Consider the following 23433-nt stretch of genomic DNA (forward strand, 5'->3'; position numbering starts at 1 on the left):
TGAGAGACGGCTGACGTCGAGAAAGCAGGGATTGTATAGTCATGATGGAGGCATTACGACTTCACGGCGGCATTCCATTATGTTTCGGATATCTAATGATTCATCATCCTCATCCATATCTACAAATGACTATCTCCCTCCACCACCACCACCTTTGACCTTTTTCGCCTTCCCACCTCTGTCTTTTCCACCCTTCCCTTTCCTCCCCTCCTTCCCTTTACTTCTACCCGCAACACCACCCCTCTCATTCCCTTTTCCCTTCTTCCACACCCTCCCTTCTTTCCTCTCCCTCCTATCATCCAACATCTTCTTGTCCTTCCCACTCAGCTTCCCGACCTTCTTTTTGCCCTGCTCCACAGCCCCATTCAACTCAGCCTGGCCACTCTTCTTCGCGATCTGCTTCTCCTTTTCACTTTCGAACCATGTCCGCTTGGGTCTTGATTTGATCTCCGGTTCATGCTCCATGATATTCTCTCCTTTGCGGAGATGCATTTCGGCGCCAGCGAGGGCTTTTTCTTCTTTCTCTTCTTTGAGTATCGCTTCTACTTCGCCTTCTAGATCCTCGGCTTTCTTCGCCCATTCATCTGCCAACCTAGCTTCGACAACTCGACTAAAGATCTTCGCACCTTGTGCCTTTCCGCTCTTGACAGCCTGCTTGACGACCTTACGGTCCGGCTCCGCAGCAATGGTGCAAGACCTACCAGCTCGGCCGGCACGCGCTGTTCGACCGACTCGATGTAGGTATATTTCGTGGGATTGGGGCGCTTCGTAATTGATCACGGTGGAGATGTTGGATATATCGAGACCTCGGGAGGCGAGATCGGTGGCGAGGAGGTGGGTGCACTGGGATGAACGGAAGGAGGCGAGGGCAGAAATACGCTGATACGGTTGTCAGCCGGGACTTGATATGTATGGATGAAGAAGTAGGCTTACCTGTTCTTGTGACATACTACCGTGGAGTTCAGCAGCCTTGATGCCACAAAGACCGAAAATGATGCGGACTCTGTGGGCTTCCTTTTTCTGCCGAAAGAATATTATGGCTCGGTCTGTGTAGATGTTTTGACATAGATACATCAGGTAGCCCAGTCTTTTACCTTCTCTGCCTGGACGTAGGCGAACAAATTCCTGTACGAGGGTTCCCACAGTCTGCTTTCTTGCATCTACCATCAGTCGTACTGGTCTGTTCAAACCCACCCGGATGAGCTTGTCGACAGTGTCTGTCATGGTAGCCGAGAAAAGCATGGTCTGCCTCGACTTGGGTATCGTGGTCAATATCTCATTCAGCTCGTCCGCGAACCCATCTTCTAGCATTCGATCTGCTTCATCCAACACCAGAATTTCGAGCGTATCCACAGTAAAGCTGGCCGAATTTCGCATATGGTCAATGAAGCGTCCAGGCGTAGCAATAATAACATCCGGCCTACTTCTTAGCACATTCTCCTGTTCCCGCAAACTGAAGCCTCCAACAAGCTGGCAAAAAGCGACATCCGTGAAGCTGGCAAGTTTCTTCGCTACATTGAAGCACTGCACCGCAAGTTCTCTCGTGGGCATTAGGATTGCGACTCGGCTTGTGGGTACTTTCTTCGGCCGGTACAAGAGTCTTTCTAGGATGGGTATAATGAAAGCTGCTGTTTTACCAGAACCTGTCACCGCGCCACCTACAACATCTTTCCCTTCGAGGGCAATTGGGATCGTTTTTGTCTGGATTGGTGTGGGTTCTGAGAAGCCAACTGCTGCTAGGCCCCGCAGGATTGGCCTTGAAAGGGACATGCTTTGAAACGAGCCCGAAGCAAAGCCTTTGGCCTTGGCTTTGCTGGTTTTCTCTTCAGGTGCGAAAAAAGCTTCTCGTCGGGCTTGCTCCTCCAGGTCATAGATCTCTTCAAGGGAAGATGCCTGTTCAATGTCGTTTGGATGGGGTACGGGCTCGGCAACGGACTCATCATCAAAACTGGCCACTGAATCCTGATCTTCATCTCCGTCGTCCTCGCAATCGTCCTCTTCGCTAGCTAGCGCTCCCATGCCAAAAGCATCATCTGCCAAAGTCTCATCGTCTTCCTCGTCCTGCACGTCGAACCCATCTTCAAAATCTACTTCATGCTCGTGTTCGGGTTCAACATCTCCCTCCTCATCACTCATGGAGACATCTAATCTAGTCTGCTCATTCGCAACTTCTTTCCTCCTTCTTGCAATAAGCTCATCAATATCCACTCCTTTCTCATCCCCACGCACTGCAGGCGCCGTAATACTGCCATTCATGTCCCACCCATCAAAGCTTTCTGTGACCCCTGTATTCACATCCCCAATCTGAAATTCGAAGTCTGAATTCATCGCCCCGTCGTCCTCGCCGTGCGCAGTCCATGTCTCGTCGTCTTCGACTGGCTCTGCGGTACCAACCTGTATGGGTACGGTGTCTTCTTTCCGTCTCTTATTCTTCGCTCCTTTGTCTTCTCCCAGCGCAGTATCATTGGCGTGACTCTGGCCTTCGTCAAGGTCGCGCTTGCGTTTATTGCCATTCAGGGCGGATTGGGAAGGGGCCTGATGGATAAGATCGTCGTCTTCTTCCTCTCCTAGCGGGTAGAACTGATCATCATCAATTGTTTGAACGAAATCATCGTCACCGTTTGACTTCATCATGCAAGGAGAATCGTCCCATATATTCTACGAGTTCTTGGAGCTTGAATGCGGACTTTTTGAACATCACCTGGGCCGAGGTTCAGCCGGCAGCCCTACATATCTTTCGTGGCACCAGGTGGCAGTGGAGAATGGCAAAGGTAAGATACCTTAGCTTAGGGGTTCCGTATTCAAACACTCTGTTGTAACTCTCATACATTACACTTTGATCTCTAAGTTCTTTTGGCTTTACCTATTGCTTTGTGTGTGTAAGTAGAACCGGTTTCCAAGATGGCCACTTCCTCTGGCATTGGCAAGACAGAAAAACCGACGGCTTGCCTTATTGCTCAAGTCAAGTGCGAAAGCTTCCTGTAGCTCTTTCCAAAGTCTCGGAGGTGGTTAAGGTCTCTTATTTGATGCATCAATCTGGCCTTTTGGATTAGAGAGGATTGGAGGGAAGAGAGAGGATATTTTTTCGTCTATCTGATGCTAGCATACAAGAAAAAGGAAATTGAATGACCTGTAAAGACCGCTGTCTAAGGAAAGTGTGGCAAGCTGAAGACCTCAGGTGAGCCATAGACAGCGTCGTCACGGAAGACGGGTTAGCCGTAGATGACTTTGGCTAGATCCTAGAGCTTTTGTGAGATCCGTTGTCACGGACATGCTGCCAGAAATTTTTACACCAACCAAACCACTGTGAGGGTGGTTGAGCTAAGAAAGCTTTCGCCCAGGAAATCAATCCTTCATTCTATCAAAAATTGCTCCAAGGTAGAACACCAGATTCCGAGAATCCTCGTCTAGAATCGTCCGTCATCTTTTCCCTTTCTCAAAGTCGTACGCTAGTGTTCAGCACGAGCTGGCACATGTTCACCCTGATCAGAGGTCAGCGAGATTTCCTTCTTTCAAGAAACATCTGGGCATGACTTACAGCTTGCCCGTCTTGAAGCCAATATGAGGCGATGTGCCTACATGCTGGAACTCGTACTTAGCCAACCACTGCTTGCGCCAAGTAACAGGATCCTCTTTGCCATCGAAATAGAGTATGTTGACCATAATTGCCTTAGCTTGACGACTGCCGCCAGACATCCAATAAGAGATGTCGTTGCGAGGCAAGAAAGGAGCACAGTCGAGGAGATTGTGATCTAGACTCAAAGCTGCAAGTATACGATCCATTAACGTCCGTCCAATGCCTTGGCGATAGAAGTCTGCATGGACCATGAGCTCAAGTTCGACACTGCTGTGGTACATCGTGTCTTTGGTCCCGAAGTCGGCAGCGACACTGAAGCCGACGACATTTTCTTGCTTCTTCCGAATTATATCTGCCTGATGGCGACAAGATATCTCTCCCATGTGGATAGCAACAACAAAAGGATTCCTCTCATTTTCAGCCTCTTGTAGACGACCGCGCCAGTACAACTCCTCGACAGGGTCCAGATGAGGCACAAAGCTTGTCTCACGCACGTTGTGGTTGTAAATGTTCATAACTTGGCCCATGTCCTTGAATTCAGCCGGGCGAAGGTATATGTTGGCGACAGGAGCATGTGGATTAGGTGGGATCACTCTTGTTCTCTCTTCCTCTATGAGTAAACGTCGGAGGGCTCGCTTTTCTTCCCTTGTCATGCCCCTTATGCCAGAAGGCATAGTCTGTGGTCTGGCCGCGATCTTGGCCTCGTAGTTTTTCATAGCCTCTGCGGCGTTTTGGTGGCGACGTGCTTGGGTGAAGTCATCATTGGGGCTATGAGTTTCATGGTCCATTTTGTCAATGGGGCTTAGCACGTTCACATCGCCTCCAGCCAAGCCCTCCCCGGTTTGGAAATCAGCGCTTGCCGTGTTGACGACCACACGACTGTTCTCCTCCGGATCTGCAGCGTGTTCCTCTCTCCATGCTTCAATGACCGAGAGGCGCTCATGGCTCTGAGTATTGAAGGGCCGACGGCGATCCCACTCGTCACCTACAGGTGGCTGGCTCATCTTGCCATCCCAACCAATTAATTCTGAAGTGTAATCGACCGACTCGAATTCTCTTGCTTGCTTCTTGCCTTTCTTGACTGAATACTCCACACGATTCGGAGCAGCACTAATTTTCGATGGAGACGCCAAGTTGACATTCTTCCGCATACTGTTTACTTCCTGAAGGGCGCCAGCATAAGGTCCCATTGTGGGGCCTTTTGACTTCGTGTTCGTGCTGTAATTACCATCCCCATGTTGATCGGCTTGTGGTTTCGCGCCCTTATCGGTGGCTTTGGAATTCGACTCGGCTGCAGATGCCTTCAATCTCAAAGATGAAGCCCTAGCGTGGGGCGGGACGTAGATAACTTGCTCGGTGGTCTTTTGAGCATTGCTATCGGTGGGCTGAGCTACAGGAGATGTGGCAGATGTTTCTGCATGTAGACCTGCAACAATCTCTTCATCTATATCGAGGACCATTTGAGTTGCAGCGATCTCCTCGTCCATGTCGATCGTTGGTCGGTAGCTGTCATCTTTCTTTTGAGACGGTGATGGAGTTGTGACTGAAAGGGTACATTTCGTCGCTCGGGTCTTGGCCGCAGATAGACCCTGAAGGTGAGGCGGAACTCTGTTATCCTGCATTGCAGAGATCGCATGCTTTCCAGGCTTGAGCTCTTCGTCATGAGCGGTTGCTTTTGTGGCAGTAGTGGTAGTAGGACTAGCCGAACCTCTTAGGTGAGGTGGGAGAGGCTTATTCTTGTTGTCCGACCCAGGAAGAGCATATTGCACTCTGAGGTGCGGAAGGGCTGCAACGCTCTGTTTCCCTGGCGGGATGGGAACTTCATTAATCTTTGCTTGAGAAGAAACGGCAGATGAGGCAATGCTATTCTCTTTCACATGAAGTAGTTTTGCCTCTGATGTGTCTTGAGAAGGACAAGAAGCTTTCAATTTGTCGCTCTCCCGCTGAACTCCGGATGAGACCTGCATGGTTCTCGCAAGCACCTCTTCCTGAGCTGCTTTCGCCTTTGGGACTTGTTCAGCATCGAGTCGCCCATCGTGTCGTAGCTGCTGGATTTGGTGGTGCGACGAGTCGGTAGCATAGCCTTCTTCCTGAGAAGCAACACGGGCTGTAGCTTGAACTTCATCTTTCTCTGAGATTACCAGGCGTGGTGACCCTGCCATCTCATGAGACTTTTGCGTCTTTGGCATGGATCCGGTTGCTTGTGGGTTGAGCTTAGCCTGTTGTCGATTGAAAGAACTAGATACAGTTTCGAGCCCTGCCGTGTGCTCTGACTTTGGCATCCGATAGGTCGGCAAAATTGTCTTGGCTGGTCTATCGATGTTTGCTGCAGCACTGTTCCACTCGGTGAGCGGAGCCTCAGGTGGACTTGCAATCGACCAGCATGAGGGCTTCCGCTCAGTGATGATTTGGATGGATGAGGTGTTGCTCTCAATATGCTCAGAGTCACCACGGAAAGGCACGGAATCAAGCTCCGGATGAGACGCGTCCGTCGTTGTCACTTGTGTGTGAGTAAATGGTTGATGATCGGGGTTTTTGTCTTTGACCTGAGTTCGCCGGTGAGGGGCAAGAGGTTCAGTCGATCTTGGAGTCATTGTAGACGCCAGCTTGTTGATTGTAGCAGAAGCTTTAGGATGATTATCGCTGGCGGTCAGAGTCTCCGCATTGTCACTACTTTGGGTAATTGCAGAGTCTCCAAGCCCAGGTTCTTCTTTTGTTTTGTTCACTTCATCTGGCTGAAAGCCACGATGGCGTCGACTAGAACCGACACTTGGGGTGCGCTGACTTTGGAAGACTGATATGGTGGCATCAGGAAGTGCTTCGTTGTTGGAAGACCTTCGGTAAGTCCTGCCTGTATAGTCGATCAGTCGTTGTTATATTAGATGTTGGCTGGGAAGGTGAGCTGAAAGTTACCTCGATGAGAACCGCCATGACCACGAGTTGAGCCGGCGTTACTCATTGTGTCTCAATGTTGAATGTGCTTTGCTTGTGCAGGCAAGTCTGTAGTATGATAAGTTATTGTTGGAGAGTGATTAAGGTGATCTCGATTGTTGTTGTGGGTGATGGTGGAAGAAGAAGCGTGTAGAGGTGAAGTGTCTACGCCATTCACAAATTGGGACCGCGCCAAGACTTCCTTACTTCCAATCACATCGCGCTTTTCTTATTCAAATGCCCCTTTTTCTTTATTCTAAACCTTCTCCACACGGAGCCACCTACGCTCTTGCCAGCCACCTGAATAGCTTAGTCTTTGGAGCTCTCGGGAACGGATTTTGTCGATGATCCTGCTTTCATGTCGCTATCTGGAGTTCTTACATTCTGAGCCTTGACCAAATATGTAGCAATGAGGTCCTGGATATTCTCATCGATCCCTGGCATGCTCTCGATATTTGTTCTCAAGGATTCTCTACTTGCAGGAGTATTCTTATCTTGCCTACTTTTGGCCTCATCCTGTCGCCGTGCGCCTTGCTTGTTGTGCTGCTTTCGAGAGCTTGGAGTAAAGCCATCTGTGATGTTGCCAACGGCTGGTTGAAGAAGTCCCAGCGCTGGGCTTTCCGGCATAGAGTGTTCTCTGGGCCTGCCAGCAGATGTGCATTTCCCTATCGAGCATGACGTTGGGACAGTATTTGCCGGCTCGAGGTCGGTACATGGGGCAGCTTTCTTCCTCAAAAGGATGTCCGAGCTCTGCCATGTTGAACTTGTTCCAGTTGCCTGCGTTTCTGTGACACTTGGCGCATTTTGCTTTGCTACTACAGGGACGGCGGGCGGATGCCTCGAAGGTCAGTTTGGGACACTGACGGTGGTGTTAACGGTACCTATGGCCGCAGACTGCAAGGGATTGGTAGGATGATTTTGAGTACATCTCCGCCTCTTGGTCGTTGGTTTGCGCTTTTGTCTTGCTCCTGCAACCCCCTCTCGTCTTGCGTCCACGTGTACCACCCCGACGCCTGTTATCATATCATAACAAGAGTGAATTCTGTAGCCATTGCTTTGTTCTAGAAGTCTGCGGCTTTGCGGACTCGAATTGCTTTTTTCGGTTTCCGGAATTGGGTTACGACCATCGCTGGCAGGATTTAACAGCTTGTTGACCTCCGTGTTATCATTCATCAAACCATTGCCGTTTTGTTGCAACTCTACCTCAGCAAAGACCTCCGAAGAGCGCATGTCTTCCCCCAAACTTGCAAAACGGTCCTTAGTCAAGCCCACAATATCTTGGAAAGGCGTACGACAATCGGTCAATGCTTCTGTAGCGTCCATCCGGTCTCGCAGACTGAGCGTTGTTGCTGCTGAAAGCGCTGCTGCCGACTCAGTGTCTGCAGTATGACGCATGGCAGTCTCTTCCCTCGATTACAGTAGTGCAGCAGGATGAGCGAGGGATCCAGAAAGAGCCTTGTGGCTATACGTCAGGTGTTGAGGGATGAATGTTGCTGCTGGGGATGGAGTGGCGCCGTAAATAGCCAAAGACGAAAATTCATCCGAAAGACCAATTGCAGTATGATCAAATGCGAGGTCATAGGAAAATATGAAAATCTACGGGTAGGTCTAGTAAAGCAAGCATCAAATCAACCAGGACACTGGTGGGAAAGCAAGCGAAGTGAAGGTGAGCCGCTTCCCATCTCTAAATTTCCTCCGAACCGCCCTAAGCAACAATTCGGGTCCACGGGAGTAGTAATATCAGTGGTACAATGCTTTCAATTTTGCGCAAAGCTCGATTGAGGGATAAAGAGATGAGGATTTTGATGCTGTGAGTGGAAAGTTGTGAAGTATTCAATCACGTCTGCTGATGCGACATCAGAGGACTGGACAATGCCGGCAAAACCACAATTGTCAAGCGATTGATGAATGAAGACGTGAATACGGTCAGTCCAACACTTGGGTTCATCATAAAGACCATTGAGTACCATGGGTGAGTGAATAGCAAGATCCAAATCGAAGAACCGGCATTCGTTGACTACATGAGAAGCTACCGGCTCAACATTTGTACGGGCATTTCCCATCGTCCTTGGGCTACTGACGTCTGACCGATTTCACGTGGACTAGGGGATGTAGGTGGCCAGAAGACACTGCGCACTTATTGGCGGAACTATTTTGAAAAGACAGACGCTTTAGTCTGGGTGGTTGATGCAACGGACCGGCTACGGATCACTGACTGCAGGCAAGAGCTTGGATCTTTGTTGCTGGAGGAGGTATGTTTCTTCGCCGCTCAATTGATCGAACTACATTGATTAGCGAGTAGCGGCTCATGGGGGCAAGCCTACTTGTCTTTGCCAATAAGACCGATGTGGGTGGCTGCATGACTGATGATGAAATAGGGAAGGTAAGAGACCGGTACTCTACCCGTAGAGTACTGCCAGAAGGACAACTGACATCTCCAGGGACTGCAACTCGATGCAATCAAGACGCACAAGTGGACCATCCTCCGATGCAGCGCAATCAAGGGGGATCATCTGCAGGAAGGATTGGCATGGGTGGTCCAGGACGCAAAAGACAGACTGTTCTTGTATTGAATGTCGAGGTTAGGGCCATGGTATACGGCGCTATAAGAGGATTGCTACCCCTGCTACGCCGAGAACTCGCCTGGAGCTGATAGGCTCTTCTTGGCGGGGGGCTGACTGGGAAAAGAAAGTCTAAGCAGCTGCGGGTCACAACAAACAGGCCCGCACGCCACGTCTTGTAGAGGCTTCGTTCGACAGCTTTGAATAATGCGATTGTAATTTTTGGTGAGGACTAGGCGAGTCCATATGAATGGGGGCTTCTCTTCACTCAATTGCTGTTGTGACTGCCGTTCCAACTTGCCTCTCCGCTGTCCTTACCGCCAAGACCAGCAAAACTTGCCCAGTGCCGTGTTTGTACTATACAGGTAGATCAACACTCGCTGCTAGAAGGCATTCGATACGTACATCGCACAATGCCTATCACCACCAATATCGACGGCTCGGAAGATGTTAACGACTTCCTATTACGCATTCGCGACCTTTCGCGAAGGCGGGACACAGAAGATGAAGAGCGGACAAGAAAGCTGGAGGAGGAAATTAAACAAGGGCGCAAGGAGAGGCAGATTAGGAGAGCAGGTCTGCAGCCTTAGGGCGGAGCATTGAGCCGTCATCACAGCGTGGTGAAGATGTGTTGAGCTAATGCAATTGCACAGAGCGCGCAAGGTCAATCTCGCCCACCAAAGACACATCTTCCAACGCGGGTACTCCAAGCTCCATACGCTCTGGAAACGAGATGTCGAGCCAAGAAGACTTCTCCAACACCCCATCCTTCCAACCGCCACTATCTGGTCCCTCTGGCCCGGACCATATTTCTCGTAAGACAAATGGCGCCCCTACCAATGTCAACGACCTAGGATCTGATAATTTGCCTCGAGAGCTTCCGCAGCCACCTTTAAAATCTCAAATAATCTCCACCCCCTCTCCGAGTGTGGCAATGGCTCTTTCACGCGCGGGCACCCTCTCATGGCAGCAACGGCCTTCATCACGCGGATCAACGGGCTCAAGCAGCCGCCCTTTGTCCATGGTAGCTTCAGAAAGAAACGCCTCAAACTCTTCGCGTGCAGCTGCAGATCCTGCCCCTACGAATGATGATAGCATGTCCAGCAGCCAGATCTCGCAATCTCTAGGGTCAAAAGACCCCACTTGGTTCAAGCAGACGCACGATCGAGGATTTGGATCTGCAGCATTCAGGAGGAACCAGGACGATCTATCAGACACAGCATCGATGATGGGCAGTAAGCGGTTGCCAGGGGAGTCAGGAGAGAGCACAGCCGAATCTGAAGACCGCACGAGTCCGGCCCCTGACGGTGTTCGCTCTGCATCGCCACCAAGAGAGGGTTCAATCCGTGGCATTCCAGGACTGGTCCACAAATCCTCAAATTCTGCATCGCTAGCATCCGCTGGAGGCATCCGATCTCCTCTACCGACTATGAGTAGCCAGAGATTTGATCCCCCATCCGACACAAATTCATCTATGGTTGAGAATTCGTCCATCGCGCGGACGATGGCAATGTCGCCTTCCCAAGGACGTCTTTCTCCAGAGCATTTGGACCGACCTGCGTCGCCTACTAAAGGTCTTGGAGGATTTGTCCAAAGCGCAATGCTGAAGCGCTCAGATAGCGTCAGTAAAAGGTGGAGCGCACAGGCAGGTCCGGGTCTAAGTAGGGGAAGCTCTATCACAAGTAACCGCAAAGGCTATGAAGATACAAGGTACCCAATGGGAGGAATCCCTCCACTCAAGGAATCAAGACCAAATAGTATGAGTCGCGAGAACTCCACAGAAACGACGTCCAGGCCTGGATCAAGTCACAGTATTGCTACTTTAACTCAAGCACAGATCGAGGCTGAGCGGATAAACATTTCTGCACCTTTGGCTTACTTTAAATCCGACTCATTCCAGGACGAAGTCTCCAAACCAGCACCTATAGATACTAAGTCGCCTCCACCGTCAAAACAGGATGACAATGAACCAATGATGAGTCCACCCGCAAGCCCAAGCAAGAAGTGGAGTCCTACCAAAGCAAGCTGGTTGGAGAATGCCATTAACAAACCCGACTTTCCTAAGGCCAGAACGCCTGCACCTCAGCAGCCGGCATGGATGGCAGAGATCAATCGAGCAAAACAGCAGCGCGGAAGCCATGATATGTCAAAGGGGGGAAACTTCAAGGAGGTAGCCACTGGTGGACTAATACGCTCCCCTCCGCCAGGCACGGGCTATAAGCCACCGGGCATAGGTGGGCTCCCAAGTGGCTTCAGTGCAGGCGTGGCAGTGAGGCCCCGGACTGGTAGTCCAGATAGAGTCAGCCAACAAGATGAGTCGCCGAAGACTACAAATCACAATGACGGTCCTCGAGAATCTTCTTCATCTCGTACACTGCCACCAAAGGAGGTACGAACAAAGGGCTTTTCATTCGATATATCACCAGCCGACGAGGAATCTGCAGACTCACCTTCAGCGAAGAAGTACAGCTCTCAGCTAAGCTCTCGTACGCAGTCGCCTACGGCGGCGAAATTAAAGCCAGAAGCGCCTCCGAAGATCGATTTCAAGTCTACTCTCAAATCGCGGCAAGCCTCTGGAGAAGCAAATAGTAAGGATGAGTCTGAATTCAAGAACGTGTTTGGAAATCTCAAGCGAACACATACGCAGAATTACAAAGCTCCTGACGAACTCAAAGATAATATATTGCGTGGTAAAGCCGGCCTTGCTCTGACTGGAGGCCCCAAAAGGACCGAGCGTAAGGATGAGTTTAAGGAAAGCATATTGAAAAAGAAAGAGGGAATGGTAGTCCCCTCGGCCTCTACAAGGATAACAAGCGGGAGTCCCAGACTCCAGGAGCATAACGTACCCGAGGCGATTGCCAAGAGGCAAGGCCTCACAAGATCTGAGAGCCTTCTCAGCAACGTTGGCGTGGAGGGAGCGGGCGAACCGACTAAAGCTGAAGCACTGGCCAGAATACAGCGCTTGCGAGATAAGCCAAAACCGGCGCTTCCAGACAAACCGCCTCACGCCGCAGCAAACGCGGAGAAAGACTCGACACCCAGAGGTACCCTGGGAGGATTCACTTCTTCGCTTGCTGGTATGCTTCAAAGAGGCTCATCACCATTGGCCAACAGCGGCAAGCCGAACATAGCACAGTCGTCGGATGATATACAGGATTCGAATTCCATAGTGAGGCTGAATAATCAAGAGGCAGCTTCAGTAGGACCATCGTTAACGCACGCAACCAAAGCCAGAGCACGTGGGCCGAAAAGGCGATTACCTACTGCGAGGATGCAGGATGCCGCAAAAGATACGCCGCTGTCTCGAGCTGAGCCCCAGTCGAAGTTATTGGTGGCTGCGAACAGACCTCTTGGACCTATACACGTCACGAAATCCCAGACCCTTCCTGCCGGCGTCTACAAACCTGAGTCGCGACCTCTTTCCAATATTACACATAATAATAACAACAACCGCAAGACCTCTCTGCCCCCTTCCCCACGGAAACCATCGGCAAGTATAAATCAGTCGTTCAATGTCAGAACTTCGCCCCCGGTCTCGCCAGGCCCAGGGAAAGCATTGCAGAACAAGCCTCCCGCGGTCGTTAAGGAAAAGCTAAACCTGAGTCCGAAAGATACGAAGATACCTATCTCTTTCCTTGCTACACCTGGGCCTCCCCCTGACACTCCGCTAAAGCGACTAGCCACCCAGGAGCCAATCAATGTTCCTATTGGATCAGTCAGGGATCAGGAAAGGCGCGAACCCGAGCCTCAGGAGCTTGATAAACCAACACCATCAGTCAAAGGTGCAGCAGCTGTTTGGGGACGATCGCCTATGCAGCCATTCCAACCTAGATCGCCAGTCAAATTACCCACCCGAAAACACGAAGAAGCTGGTCAGGAAGAGGCGGGTCCTAGACCAAAGGGCCCTGGTATAGGTCCTGTTGGATTGGGTATCGAGACCACCGTTTATGGGCCAAAGTCATCGTTGGACCGCAATCTACCGTCGCCGGCCACCCCATCGCCCAAATCTCCCCCATTACCAGGAAAGAAACCCGCTTCAATTGCGAATAGGGTTGTGTCCACCGATCTACCTTCTCCAGCTACCATCGCTCTACCATCTCCAGCCACTAATCGGCCGACTATACCATCCCAAAATCATCCCCCAGGGGTATCCGCCCTCTTGGCCGAAGTATTTGACGAATATCCAAGCTCCAAACTCAGCATAAGCATCGATACGCAAGCAATTCTTGTCTCGCGCTCCTCCAATGACAACTCACTGAAAATCAAAACGCTCCGCAAACAAGTCTTTGAGATCACCGATAATGGTAGATCTGTTCCTGTGCCTTCTCATCAAGAACACATTCTCTTCGAGGATCGTTTGTACCTCTGCACCCATGTTTTCGGCGCCCTCGCTGGGACACGTACCACAGAAGTATACCTCTGGTGTGGCGACGGTGTCCCGTCCTCCTCAATAGAAGATGCCCAGCTGTTCGCTAAGAAGGTTGCGAAAGACAACAATGGCAAGCTCATCATCCTCAAGCAGGGCAAGGAAACGACCAACTTCTTTCAAGCACTTGGAGGGATCGTCATTACGCGCCGTGGATCGGGTAGTCGCCCGGAGTCTTCGTCGGGCACAGCGGCCACGTATCTTCTTTGTGGACGGCAGCATGTTGGACAAATTGCGTTTGACGAAGTAGACTTTAGCCCACGGAGCCTGTGCAAAGGATTCCCATACATCGTCTCAGCTCGCTCTGGGAAAATATATCTATGGAAGGGCGGTGGGTCTGGCGCGGACGAGCTAGGCTGTGCAAGGCTGATAGGGATGGATTTGGGTTTAGGTGGCGAGATTGAGGAAATAGATGAGGGTCATGAACCTGACGCTTTCTGGCAATCTTTTCCGGGAGGAAAGCGATGTGCTAGCACCGCCGAAGGAGCAAGCGCAGGGCATTGGCATCTAAAGCCATCTTGCGAGAAGTACACAACGAGGCTATATAGGATCGATGTTGAGGCACCCCGCCCAAAATCAAGCTCAGGATTCATGCAATGGGGTAGGAGAGGTAGTGCGCCTGCAGACACGAATGTCGCCATAACGGCCCAGATCCGGGAGATCATACCCTTTGCGCAATTGGATATCGTGGATGATGGAGTTTTTGTGCTTGATATTTTCTTCGAGATCTTTGTGTAAGCTTCTTCTACTCCTCTTCCAAACCTGGAAAGAAGCCTTCGCTAATTGGCCTTGATTAAGCATCCTAAGCATCCGCTCCCTCGCACCAGCACCCCAGCATAAATCCACAGAATCCGCAGCGTTTCGCGCGGCTTTAGTCTTTGCCCAAGAATACAGCATTCTTGCTGCTTCGGCGGAAGATAGGCCGTTCGTACCGGTAAGCTCGGTTGTCATTTGCTCGAGGGGTGGATCTCCGAATGTGAAAGAGGTGGAAGATATACCAGAAGGCATGAGGCGAGCGTTCAGGAAATGGGATGATGGCAAGGGATTGGGTGAGTGTAGGGTCCTGCCACTGACTGCAGCTTTGGAAGCTACGGGGTGATAGAAGGATCCGGCCCGGAAAATCGTCCATTATGAAACGTCCAGCCTTACTTTCGCGTCATTATAGAAGAGGGTGACGATTACACGAATACACATTTGAGGGGTTAAACGGACTTGAGCAGGACCAGGAAAAGCTCGGCGCTTGTGTGTCTTACGGTGGGGCATCAAACTCTGGAAAGCTGTCTGTACAATATCTTCCTATTCTTTTTCTTGTAGATACACACCATCGAGAAGGAGGGATGCCCCCAGCCTTCCAGGCGAATTCAAAACCCTTCTATCACCTTCATTATCCTCAGATGAGAGCAGGATGGGCCAAGGAGGCACAGAATCTCTACACTTCAAATACCCTTTGGCTCCGTTCTTCGGATTCTTTCCGCGCTTTCACTGACAATCGCTCCCCCTCATCTGAAGCAAAGAAGAGCTTCTCTTGGCGCTAGTATGCATGCAATTGGTCTCTGCAACGGCTCTGCTCGCGGACGTGGTCTGACCTTGAATACGAATAATGAAGGCCATTTTGGATGTATGAAGCGATGGGCTATCACTTCCTGCCATAGTCCTTCGCCTTTTCTGAGAGCATATTCGGTGTATATGCTTCTGTACTGCGTGTTCAAGGGACCTTCTCAACCTGCGGTCCAAGCTCACTACACTTCTCAACAAATCCCGCTGCGATCTGGAGATTTTCTGCACCGCTCAGAGCCTTCATAACAGTAGCTTGTCTTCTCTCATGAACGAGCCGCCGAAAGGAGCTGACCAGAAAGCCTGACACCAATTCGACGGACCAAGATTCTGGGATAAGTTCTAGGACGTCCCGTACATCGTACCAAGATCCAAAGCGCTCTAGGAGCTCACTCGTTCGTTCCAACCTGTCGCTGACGTCTTGAATGCGAAGAAACTCCGTAAGAAGGTACCCGAACAAAATGGCTTGCTCGTCTTGAGATGGCGCAGCAATCGCAGCGGACCCTGATTTTGGATGGAATATACTTGCTCCACCTAGCAGGCAGTAATTGACAGCAGTATGATAATCTCCAAGCCCGTGGGTGAGTAGACGCAGGGCTTGCTTATGCCGACCTTGACGGCCGTCGAGAATGATAGACTCAGGCACCAAATCTTGCTCAAATGGCTCAATGCGCGATAGTATATTGCCGACATCGTAGGAGAAGTCTGATCCATGACTCCCGCCGATGAGCTCAAGCAGACGCAAACGATCATGCCACCATGACATAGGGACTGCGTTTTCAGTAATGAATTGTCGATAGGTCGGCTTTGGAGGGCGAAGTGCTCTGTAAGACTCGTAAGATTGCGAAAGGACATCTCGAGCTTCATCAGATGATCCCAAAACCTGAAGCACATTGTCAAGGTAGTATGAGATGAGATCGTTCGCGTATTTCACGTTCTTCTTACCAAAGACCAGGTGCTCTAGGTAGACTTTGACGGCGTCAGGAGCCTTCCTTCGCAGTAGCATGACGACTTGTTGAGGTTCCCACTTGACTCTGCTGCTATCGTTGGTGAACACCTGGACTCCGAGATCGGGATTGCGTCTAGCGAGCCAGGTGCCATACTCGTCAACCAGACCTGTGTCTTTGATAATCACCAGATATCTGCGAACTTCATTTTCACCATCGGCGAGGCCCCCACCCTCGTCGCGTTCGCCTTCAAGTATCCTTCTCCAAGTTTCCAATACCTTTCTGGCCATTCTCCGGCTCTGGTATAGCCTGCTCAGGACAAACAGACGCTTGTACTGCTCCAACAGGGTGATTGCATGGTTAAAGCAATCTACACCGGAATCAACAAATGCATAGAGCTCAATTCTCGTCGGTGAAGGCCTCGATATCCTTGAGGGATCTTTTTGATCTTGCTCAAGCAGCACACGAAGAAGAGCTGCATCGACCGTCAGGAATATTTCAACTTCGTCAGCAATGCTTCCGAAGCCCTTGCGTTGTCGCCATGCACCGAGGTAACGTTTGATGAGATTCAGCAAATCGGGTGTCGCCAATTCCTCAAAGGTCTTGCGCAATGCTGAATTGAAGCGTTCAACGACCGAGATCAATCCAGCATGTATCCAGATACCCTTTTGCCCCTCAACGATTTCTTCACGGAGAGCGGGTATTAGCATCAGTATGACTCGCGGATCCACACTTCCCTCCATAAGCACTCCTTCGGTGATTCTTGAGTCAGCTGTTTGTACGTTAGACATTGGAAGTGGACGCGCAATTAAATCAGCGAACAGTACCAAGCTGGCTTTCTGGCGGATATACTCCAAACTGAGAAATTCCGTCTCTGATATAGCTTCTTGTCCCCGGATACTGTTGACTATCTGGATGATTCGGCTACGCTCAATTTCATGGTAAGAGTCCTCTTGCGAATTACATTCCAAGACTTCGTCAATGGCAGCATTGAGCCTGGTTGCAAGTGGGTTTTTAACGACCCACCAAACGGAAGAACCTGACCATAGAGTAATACGGCCTATTCGACCTCCAAGGCGACGACCGAATTCAACCTCTTCCTTGTTTCTGCTCATCTCCAAGGCTTCTGGGAGACTTTCAGAGCCTACCTTCTGTGGACCGTTCGCAGCTGAATTCATTTTTGAAGGAGATAGGCGTTTGCCACGCAATAATTCACCGATCTCTGGAAATGGAACAGTGACTGGAGTGTTGATTGTCCGAAGTCCAATTTTTTTTGAGGAGGGCCAGGTGCCCAGATTCTGGCCATTTGCCGTCAATGAAGCGTCAGGAATGTCAATCAAGTCCTTGTTTCCGCCATCGTCCACATCCCATCTCTGAATCTCAATGACGTTGCGATCATTATCGTCGCCAGGTATAGTCATGGTAGCAAGCACAAAACCTTCGCGATCCTCGTCTCTACCAGCAGTCTCGGTTTCGATTCCGCTTCCATCTAGGACTAAGGCTTGAGGATATCGAGTGAATTGCAGCGTTCCTCTCACGACATCTCCATCAAGATTTACAAAGATTCCCACACCTGCTTCGTTTTCATTAGTGCCGGTGGTCAGTAGGAATTCAGTAGGCGTCGGTGAACATATGTGAGGCAGTAATACTGCAGAAGGACGTAATCGAGCAGGTGAGAGTCCCCTGAGCGAATCTGATCGTTCGGGTCGTTCGGGTCGTTCGGGTGGTATTGGAAGGGGCTTATCAGGTATTGACCTCAGTGGAGTATAATTCTCTGGCTTTGAAGTGGACCTGTTACGAGTTGAAGATGATGTTGGAGAGCTATCCCGCGTGGTTAGCTCCGGAGTTGCAAGGCCTGATCTATCTCGATTTGTAGATTGAGGACTAGCTTGACGTCTTCCTAGGCCTCCAACAAAGGCACCGAGGCTTGTATTCCTCCCATGACCTTTACCATCCGACGCGCCTTCGCTCAATATCGGGCGTGATGAATTAGAGATTCGTACAGCCGTAGAATCTGGCGTAACTGATATACTTTCAACTCTTCCACCTGCGGTATTTTCATCTAGCGATGATATAGGAAACAATGTGATCTTTTGCTGATTCTCGACATCAAGCAAGGCATATGAGTGAGTGTCTGCCACACAAGCAAAATTGCCTCGGCGAGTAGATATGAGACAGCCTGGAAACTCGATGTCCCGAACTCGCCGAGCTTCATCACGTATCCGCATAAGCCTGACTTTGTTTTTGACACATATCATCACGACCACCCCATTCTCCTCTGCAACCGACTTGTTGCTGAGATCCACACCTCCCACCCATGTGCAATTAGCTACCGTGTTATTGTCGAAGGCAGGACTCAGTTCAGGTAAACTGTAGAAACTTAAAGTACCATTGCAAAGAACGCATGCCTTTTGTACTTTTGGTAGAACTAAAATTTGTTGCACACCAGGTAGAACCTGATCGGGACCAGAGCTTTGAGGACCGTACGCTGGCTGCAGTCTCGAGGCAAGAATATACTGCGAACCAGAAGAGTCTGCTGGATCTGCGGGAATGGAGACAAAATGTAGTATTTCTGCCTGAGAAGTGCCAATGTAAAGGTTTTCATCACAAAGCTCCACACAAGTGATACGAGCCTGGGCTGTATTTTCCTCAGTCGAAAGCGGAATATCCTGCACCAGAGGCCTGAGGACGTATGAGCCGGTAGAAGCCTTTCCGTCATTGCCAGGCCCATGGGAGAGCCCACTCTGCTCCCCCTCGGACATAACTTCTTATAGAGACCTCAAGGCCTCATCAGCCTTGTTATACCGAGCTCATCCCATCGTAGAGACTATTATGAGTGAAGGAAGACCGCGATCCAGTGATTTTTGGAGAAGACCGTCTCAGCCTTGGCGTTTGACTCGTCCCGAGCCGTAATCTCCAAGCTGTCCTTCACTCCTACAAGTAAGCCAATCCAAGGTATTGAGGATTGGGTGATGGATTCAGTGGACTATGAATCAAATGCCTCAGCCGGACCAAACCAATAACAGACACCAAATGCAACATGGATGTCACTGGGGGAGGGGACACTGCATCTCCCTACGAGAGTGATCGAGACGGTCCTGGGGATAGCTCGAACGCTACCCAGAACGCTTCCACTACCTTATTGAGCAATGGCGATTCCCCGTCTTCGCATGAAGACAACAAGTTCCAGAGTGCCATCTCGGCCTGGAGAAGTAGGGGTTGCCAAAAATGCTACAGGACATGCCCTAGCTGATAGCTCCTTGTAGATATTAACCTGACCAAGCTCGTCCCAGAGCTCGATTCTACAGCCACCGATATTGTTACACATCAAAGAGATGCATTGTTGTCACGCAAGGATCTGGCGCAGAAGACGAAGGATTTCAGGAAGCTGGACGACGCTGCCAAGCTGGGGGAGTTCAAGGGTCTCTTGAAAGGTACTAACACTACATGAAAGCCCACCATCGTTCCCAGCTGAAAGTGAACAGCCTACCAGACCTTTATTGACCTCCTCACAAGTCATGGAAAGACTACATCTTCGGCCTTCCTGCAAATTTACTCTTCTGTCTCCGAAGCCCCAGATCCGTACCCATTGCTTGAAGCATCTGTTGATGCGCTTTTGCTGTCTGAGGATACGCTTCCCAAGCTTACGTCTGAGAATGGACACCTCCAGAACAGTATCAGCAATCTTACGCAGCAGTTAGACAACTTGGACCGCCAAGTAGAGGAAGAACGTGCAGCTAGGAAGGCGCTAGAAGAATCACGAGATTCTAAGATCAAGGAGGTGGAAACCTCATGGAAGGCTGTAGTCGAAGAGAAGAAAGACAATTGGAAAGCCAAGGAACGAAGTATGGAAGAGAAGATTGAAAGCCAAGAACGTCTCATGAACGAGCTGAAAGCTAGCTACGAAGTTTCACAGCGCTTGGGCCAAGATGGAGACGGCGAGAATGAAGCCCATCACAGCTCTGCCAGCGCTGCTGAATTAGAGATTGTGAGCTCAGATCTCGACAGAACTAGCCAACGCTTGGCTGAAGTTGAGGCAAGGAACGAGCAGTTGAGGGTGGAGCTTGCAGAAGCCTCCTCGAGTGCCCAGCGAAAGTCCGCTGTAGATGACGACCCCAACAATGCACGTCTAAGGTCCGAAAACTCCGCGCTGTTGAGAAAATTGGACAAAATCAGGCTAGAAAAGGATTCAGAGACCAGGAAACGGGAAACTCGCATCCGTACACTGGAGAAGAACGCTCAGATGCTAGAGCGTGATAGAGAAGGGCTGCGTGAGCGTGTACAATCATGGCGTGACTACGATGAAATCAAACAGGAGCTGGAGATTTTCAAGGTATAGTCTATTCTGATTGTCGCATGTAGCTTGCTGATCTGCGACAGTCAATCGAGTTCTCTACTCTCGACGAGGACGACGCCAGCCCGGTTGGCGATGGTGAGGGCAATAGCGATCTGAGTCCTGTCAACGGCGTGGTCTCAGGAGACAAAAAGGACTCGCTTGAACAGCTGCTGCTTGCAAGAAATAAAAAGCTAAGCAACGAAATGGCAGTGCTGAGAGTTTCGCATCAAGATCTGCAAAAGCAGCTGGAATGGATGCAGGAGACCATGTCAAACACGAACTCAGATCTAGAACATGCACAGAATCTGAACGCGACTCTGGAAACGGACCTGGTCAAAGTACAACAAGAGGCATCCAATGCCTTCCCTTCGTCGGCTATGTCTGTCGCCGGGACCTATACCTCTCGCTATCCGTCTTCATCGTACAATGCCAACTCTTTCCCGAGCCGCAAAGGTAGGGTATCTCCAACATCTTCGATCATATCTGGCTTCGATCCACAAAGCGCCTCTCGCAACACCTTGGATGCCATCCGAGCGGGTGAGCCTGTGGGTGGGGGCTCCGGAATCATGCCTATGATTCAAGCTCAGCGTGACCGGTTCAAGCAGAAGAACACGCAGTTAGAAGAAGAGCTCTCAAGACAATACAACACGGTCTCCTCCCTTCGGCAGGAAATTGCATCCCTGCAAAAGGACAATCTCAACCTCTACGAGAAATCTCGCTACGTTTCCACCTACAGTCGAGGTGTGCCAGCCTCATCAGCTTCGGCATACGCGCAGCCTCCACAATCCACAGCAATATCAGTGTCTGCAGAGACACCTTCAGGCCTCTCTTTAGACCGCTACCGCTCGACGTACGAAGCTAACCTTTCTCCTTTCGCCGCTTTCCGTGGACGCGAGTCTACAAGGGCCTACAAACGGATGAGCCTTCCCGAACGCGTGGTCTTTTCCGTCACTCGCATGGTTCTCGCCAACAGAACAAGCCGAAACCTGTTTGCGTTCTACTGCTTCTCATTACATATCTTGATATTCGTGATGCTTTACTGGATGCATTCTTTCGATGTTTCCAAGCACGCAAGCAACCTTAGCGCGGCGGTCGACGTGATCGCGGCTGCAGGTGGCAATCCTGGAGCGGACGCGCAGCACGGCGGTTGGCTTCAAGAGGGATTTGAAGCTGGCGCAGGAACGTGAAAACGTAAGGAAGAAAATAAGGAGAAAGGCATCGTGTGTGGCACCGTTGCACTGGGGTTATGTCCGCCTGTCTGGGCCTTCCAACATCCACCGGTCCCCTGATGGGTATATACCCGGCAGCACACCTGCTTTGGAGCAGAGCAAGTATTTTGCGTCGAGCAAGCTTTCGCTGTGTTGTGTAACATTGGCGACTAGTAGCCCAGCGCTCACGAGTAACGAGCGAATGGTTTGGCCAGATGTCTTTGAAACGCCAACAGCCTCATCCAGCCTCCCAAAGCTCGAATTCATACCTTTGATCTTGCATCGTTCAGGATTGGCCATTGGTGCATCTAGAAGACGACGGAGTTTCACCACAGAAAGGGAGTACTAGTACGGTGCGCTCAGAGATCGCATTTTTTGGCCTAGAGTTGATACTGTGTTATTCAGTGTATGTAAAATGTACCTTTATGCATTCAGCCATAAGTCTCTTATAACCGGCTTTTTGTGTCTTGTGCCTGTCAACTGCGATTCTCGTGGACTTCAGCTCAGCAAAATCTAGCGACGTCGCCTGTTCTACGTACGTATAGTTTACGTATAGTTCCGCGACAGAAAGCTCTTGACTGTCCCAGCAGCTCTATATGGCCCCTGCAGCGATGCTTGTTACGGGGCGAATCCTGCCTTTGGTAAAGTTTGCGCAGCTTCTCTGGTTTCTGTTTGCTTTGCTTTCGACTCTACTGGCTTCGAGCTCCGCAGGTGAGTCATCCCTTTTGGTGTTTTTTATTATGTCTAAATGGGACGCTTATCGATCTGATGTTTCAGACCTTTCTGCGCAAGCACAACAGCCCAGTCCTCCAGCCCTAGCTTGATTTCCAGAAGACTCTGCGATCGAACATCTGCAGGAGCCGCCCCTTCCTCGTCCTCAAACACAACCATCAATGCCAGCGGAATCGCCACCACCAAACCGGCTGGCCTTGGCTCCAAGCAACTCATACCTTGCGCTTCCCACACATGGCTCCGCAAAGCGATAACATCCTTCAACAGTGACAGAACCTCGCAATTCCGCAGAACGATCTACCCATCTGCCTATTTCCCACCCAGCAGCAGAAGCATCCCTTGCCAGGCCGTCCACAACTCCAGCAGCATATCTACCAGCGCGAGAAGCTTCTTTCGCAACCGCACCGACCAGTCCAGCATCTATTTCGCGATTGCACTCTCCCGTCGCCGCGCGATCTGATCCTAAAGCCGGGGAGAACGGGAGCTCCCCAACCAAGGCTTGCGGTCAAGGCAACTCATCTCGAACTTGCAGCAGTCACGACACGCGGGGCACGTCTTATGTCCTCCACGTTATGCAAATCCGCCAATCTCACGTCTCGGACTGCTACAAGTGGGCACTTCGAGACATGGTTCTCCATCGGTGGAATATTCGGCAGGCCAGAGTGATCCGAGTGGCCCGTCCGGGCCCGCTTTCAAGGCTCCAACGCGTCAAGACAGTCGGACGGAGTCCTTCGAGGATCGTCACCACTGGAAACAAGCAGCAGCAGCGGCGGCATTACTCCCGCAGCAGGAGCGACGAGCCTTTCAGATACGATTGCGTCCTCGCACACGGCGATGGGCTGTAGGATTCACGTAGCAGGGTCTGAGGACCTATGGTTTGCTTTTCGTGGGTCCATAAACTGTTTTTCTTTGATCTAAGCTCGACTTGTAGATAGACCATGGGAACTGTTCGTTGAACTTTCGCGTATTCTCGAGCTCAGCTGTCTAATATTCGTACGTTCTTATGATCTAATGATGTACTGTATTGGTCAGTCGGCGTGGTTGGAACATTAGAAGATTGATCATTTTATTTGATCGAGAGGTGGCTGTATCCGTTTATATGATAGCTGTGTAGCCTCCATGCACGTTTGTGCTACGCCAGAACGCCATGATATCTCGGGA

The 23433-nt window shown here is 50.6% G+C and overlaps 7 protein-coding genes across 7 annotated transcripts; 3 read left to right on the forward strand and 4 right to left on the reverse strand.

Moving 5' to 3' along the window:
* Positions 1–129: 129 nt before the first annotated feature.
* On the reverse strand, positions 130–2631 carry HO133_006469 (uncharacterized protein; the record flags this gene model as incomplete). The annotated part of the gene is made up of 2 exons (XM_037297367.1): positions 130–879; positions 934–2631. The coding sequence occupies 2 exons, from the start codon at positions 2629–2631 to the stop codon at positions 130–132; spliced, it is 2448 nt and encodes an 815-aa protein (XP_037147492.1).
* A 903-nt stretch (positions 2632–3534) lies between these two features.
* On the reverse strand, positions 3535–6536 carry HO133_006470 (uncharacterized protein; the record flags this gene model as incomplete). Its single annotated transcript, XM_037297368.1, has 2 exons — positions 3535–6428; positions 6491–6536. 2 exons carry the CDS (start codon positions 6534–6536, stop codon positions 3535–3537), a joined length of 2940 nt encoding a protein of 979 aa, XP_037147493.1.
* A 281-nt stretch (positions 6537–6817) lies between these two features.
* Positions 6818–7903, reverse strand: HO133_006471 (uncharacterized protein; the record flags this gene model as incomplete). The annotated part of the gene is made up of 2 exons (XM_037297369.1): positions 6818–7323; positions 7390–7903. The coding sequence occupies 2 exons, from the start codon at positions 7901–7903 to the stop codon at positions 6818–6820; spliced, it is 1020 nt and encodes a 339-aa protein (XP_037147494.1).
* Positions 7904–8476: 573 nt separating this feature from the next.
* On the forward strand, positions 8477–9081 carry HO133_006472 (uncharacterized protein; the record flags this gene model as incomplete). The annotated part of the gene is made up of 4 exons (XM_037297370.1): positions 8477–8480; positions 8615–8760; positions 8811–8891; positions 8950–9081. The coding sequence occupies 4 exons, from the start codon at positions 8477–8479 to the stop codon at positions 9079–9081; spliced, it is 363 nt and encodes a 120-aa protein (XP_037147495.1).
* Positions 9082–9482: 401 nt separating this feature from the next.
* HO133_006473 (uncharacterized protein) lies at positions 9483–14594 on the forward strand (the record flags this gene model as incomplete). The annotated part of the gene is made up of 3 exons (XM_037297371.1): positions 9483–9645; positions 9723–14229; positions 14303–14594. 3 exons carry the CDS (start codon positions 9483–9485, stop codon positions 14592–14594), a joined length of 4962 nt encoding a protein of 1653 aa, XP_037147496.1.
* Positions 14595–15200: 606 nt separating this feature from the next.
* Positions 15201–18758, reverse strand: HO133_006474 (uncharacterized protein; the record flags this gene model as incomplete). The annotated part of the gene is made up of 1 exon (XM_037297372.1): positions 15201–18758. One exon carries the CDS (start codon positions 18756–18758, stop codon positions 15201–15203), a length of 3558 nt encoding a protein of 1185 aa, XP_037147497.1.
* Positions 18759–19036: 278 nt separating this feature from the next.
* Positions 19037–21519, forward strand: HO133_006475 (uncharacterized protein; the record flags this gene model as incomplete). Its single annotated transcript, XM_037297373.1, has 4 exons — positions 19037–19208; positions 19263–19430; positions 19482–20329; positions 20377–21519. 4 exons carry the CDS (start codon positions 19037–19039, stop codon positions 21517–21519), a joined length of 2331 nt encoding a protein of 776 aa, XP_037147498.1.
* Positions 21520–23433: the final 1914 nt, after the last annotated feature.

Source organism: Letharia lupina (genome assembly GCF_014066315.1).
Source record: "Letharia lupina isolate WasteWater1 chromosome Unknown contig_24, whole genome shotgun sequence".
NCBI lineage: Eukaryota > Fungi > Ascomycota > Lecanoromycetes > Lecanorales > Parmeliaceae > Letharia > Letharia lupina.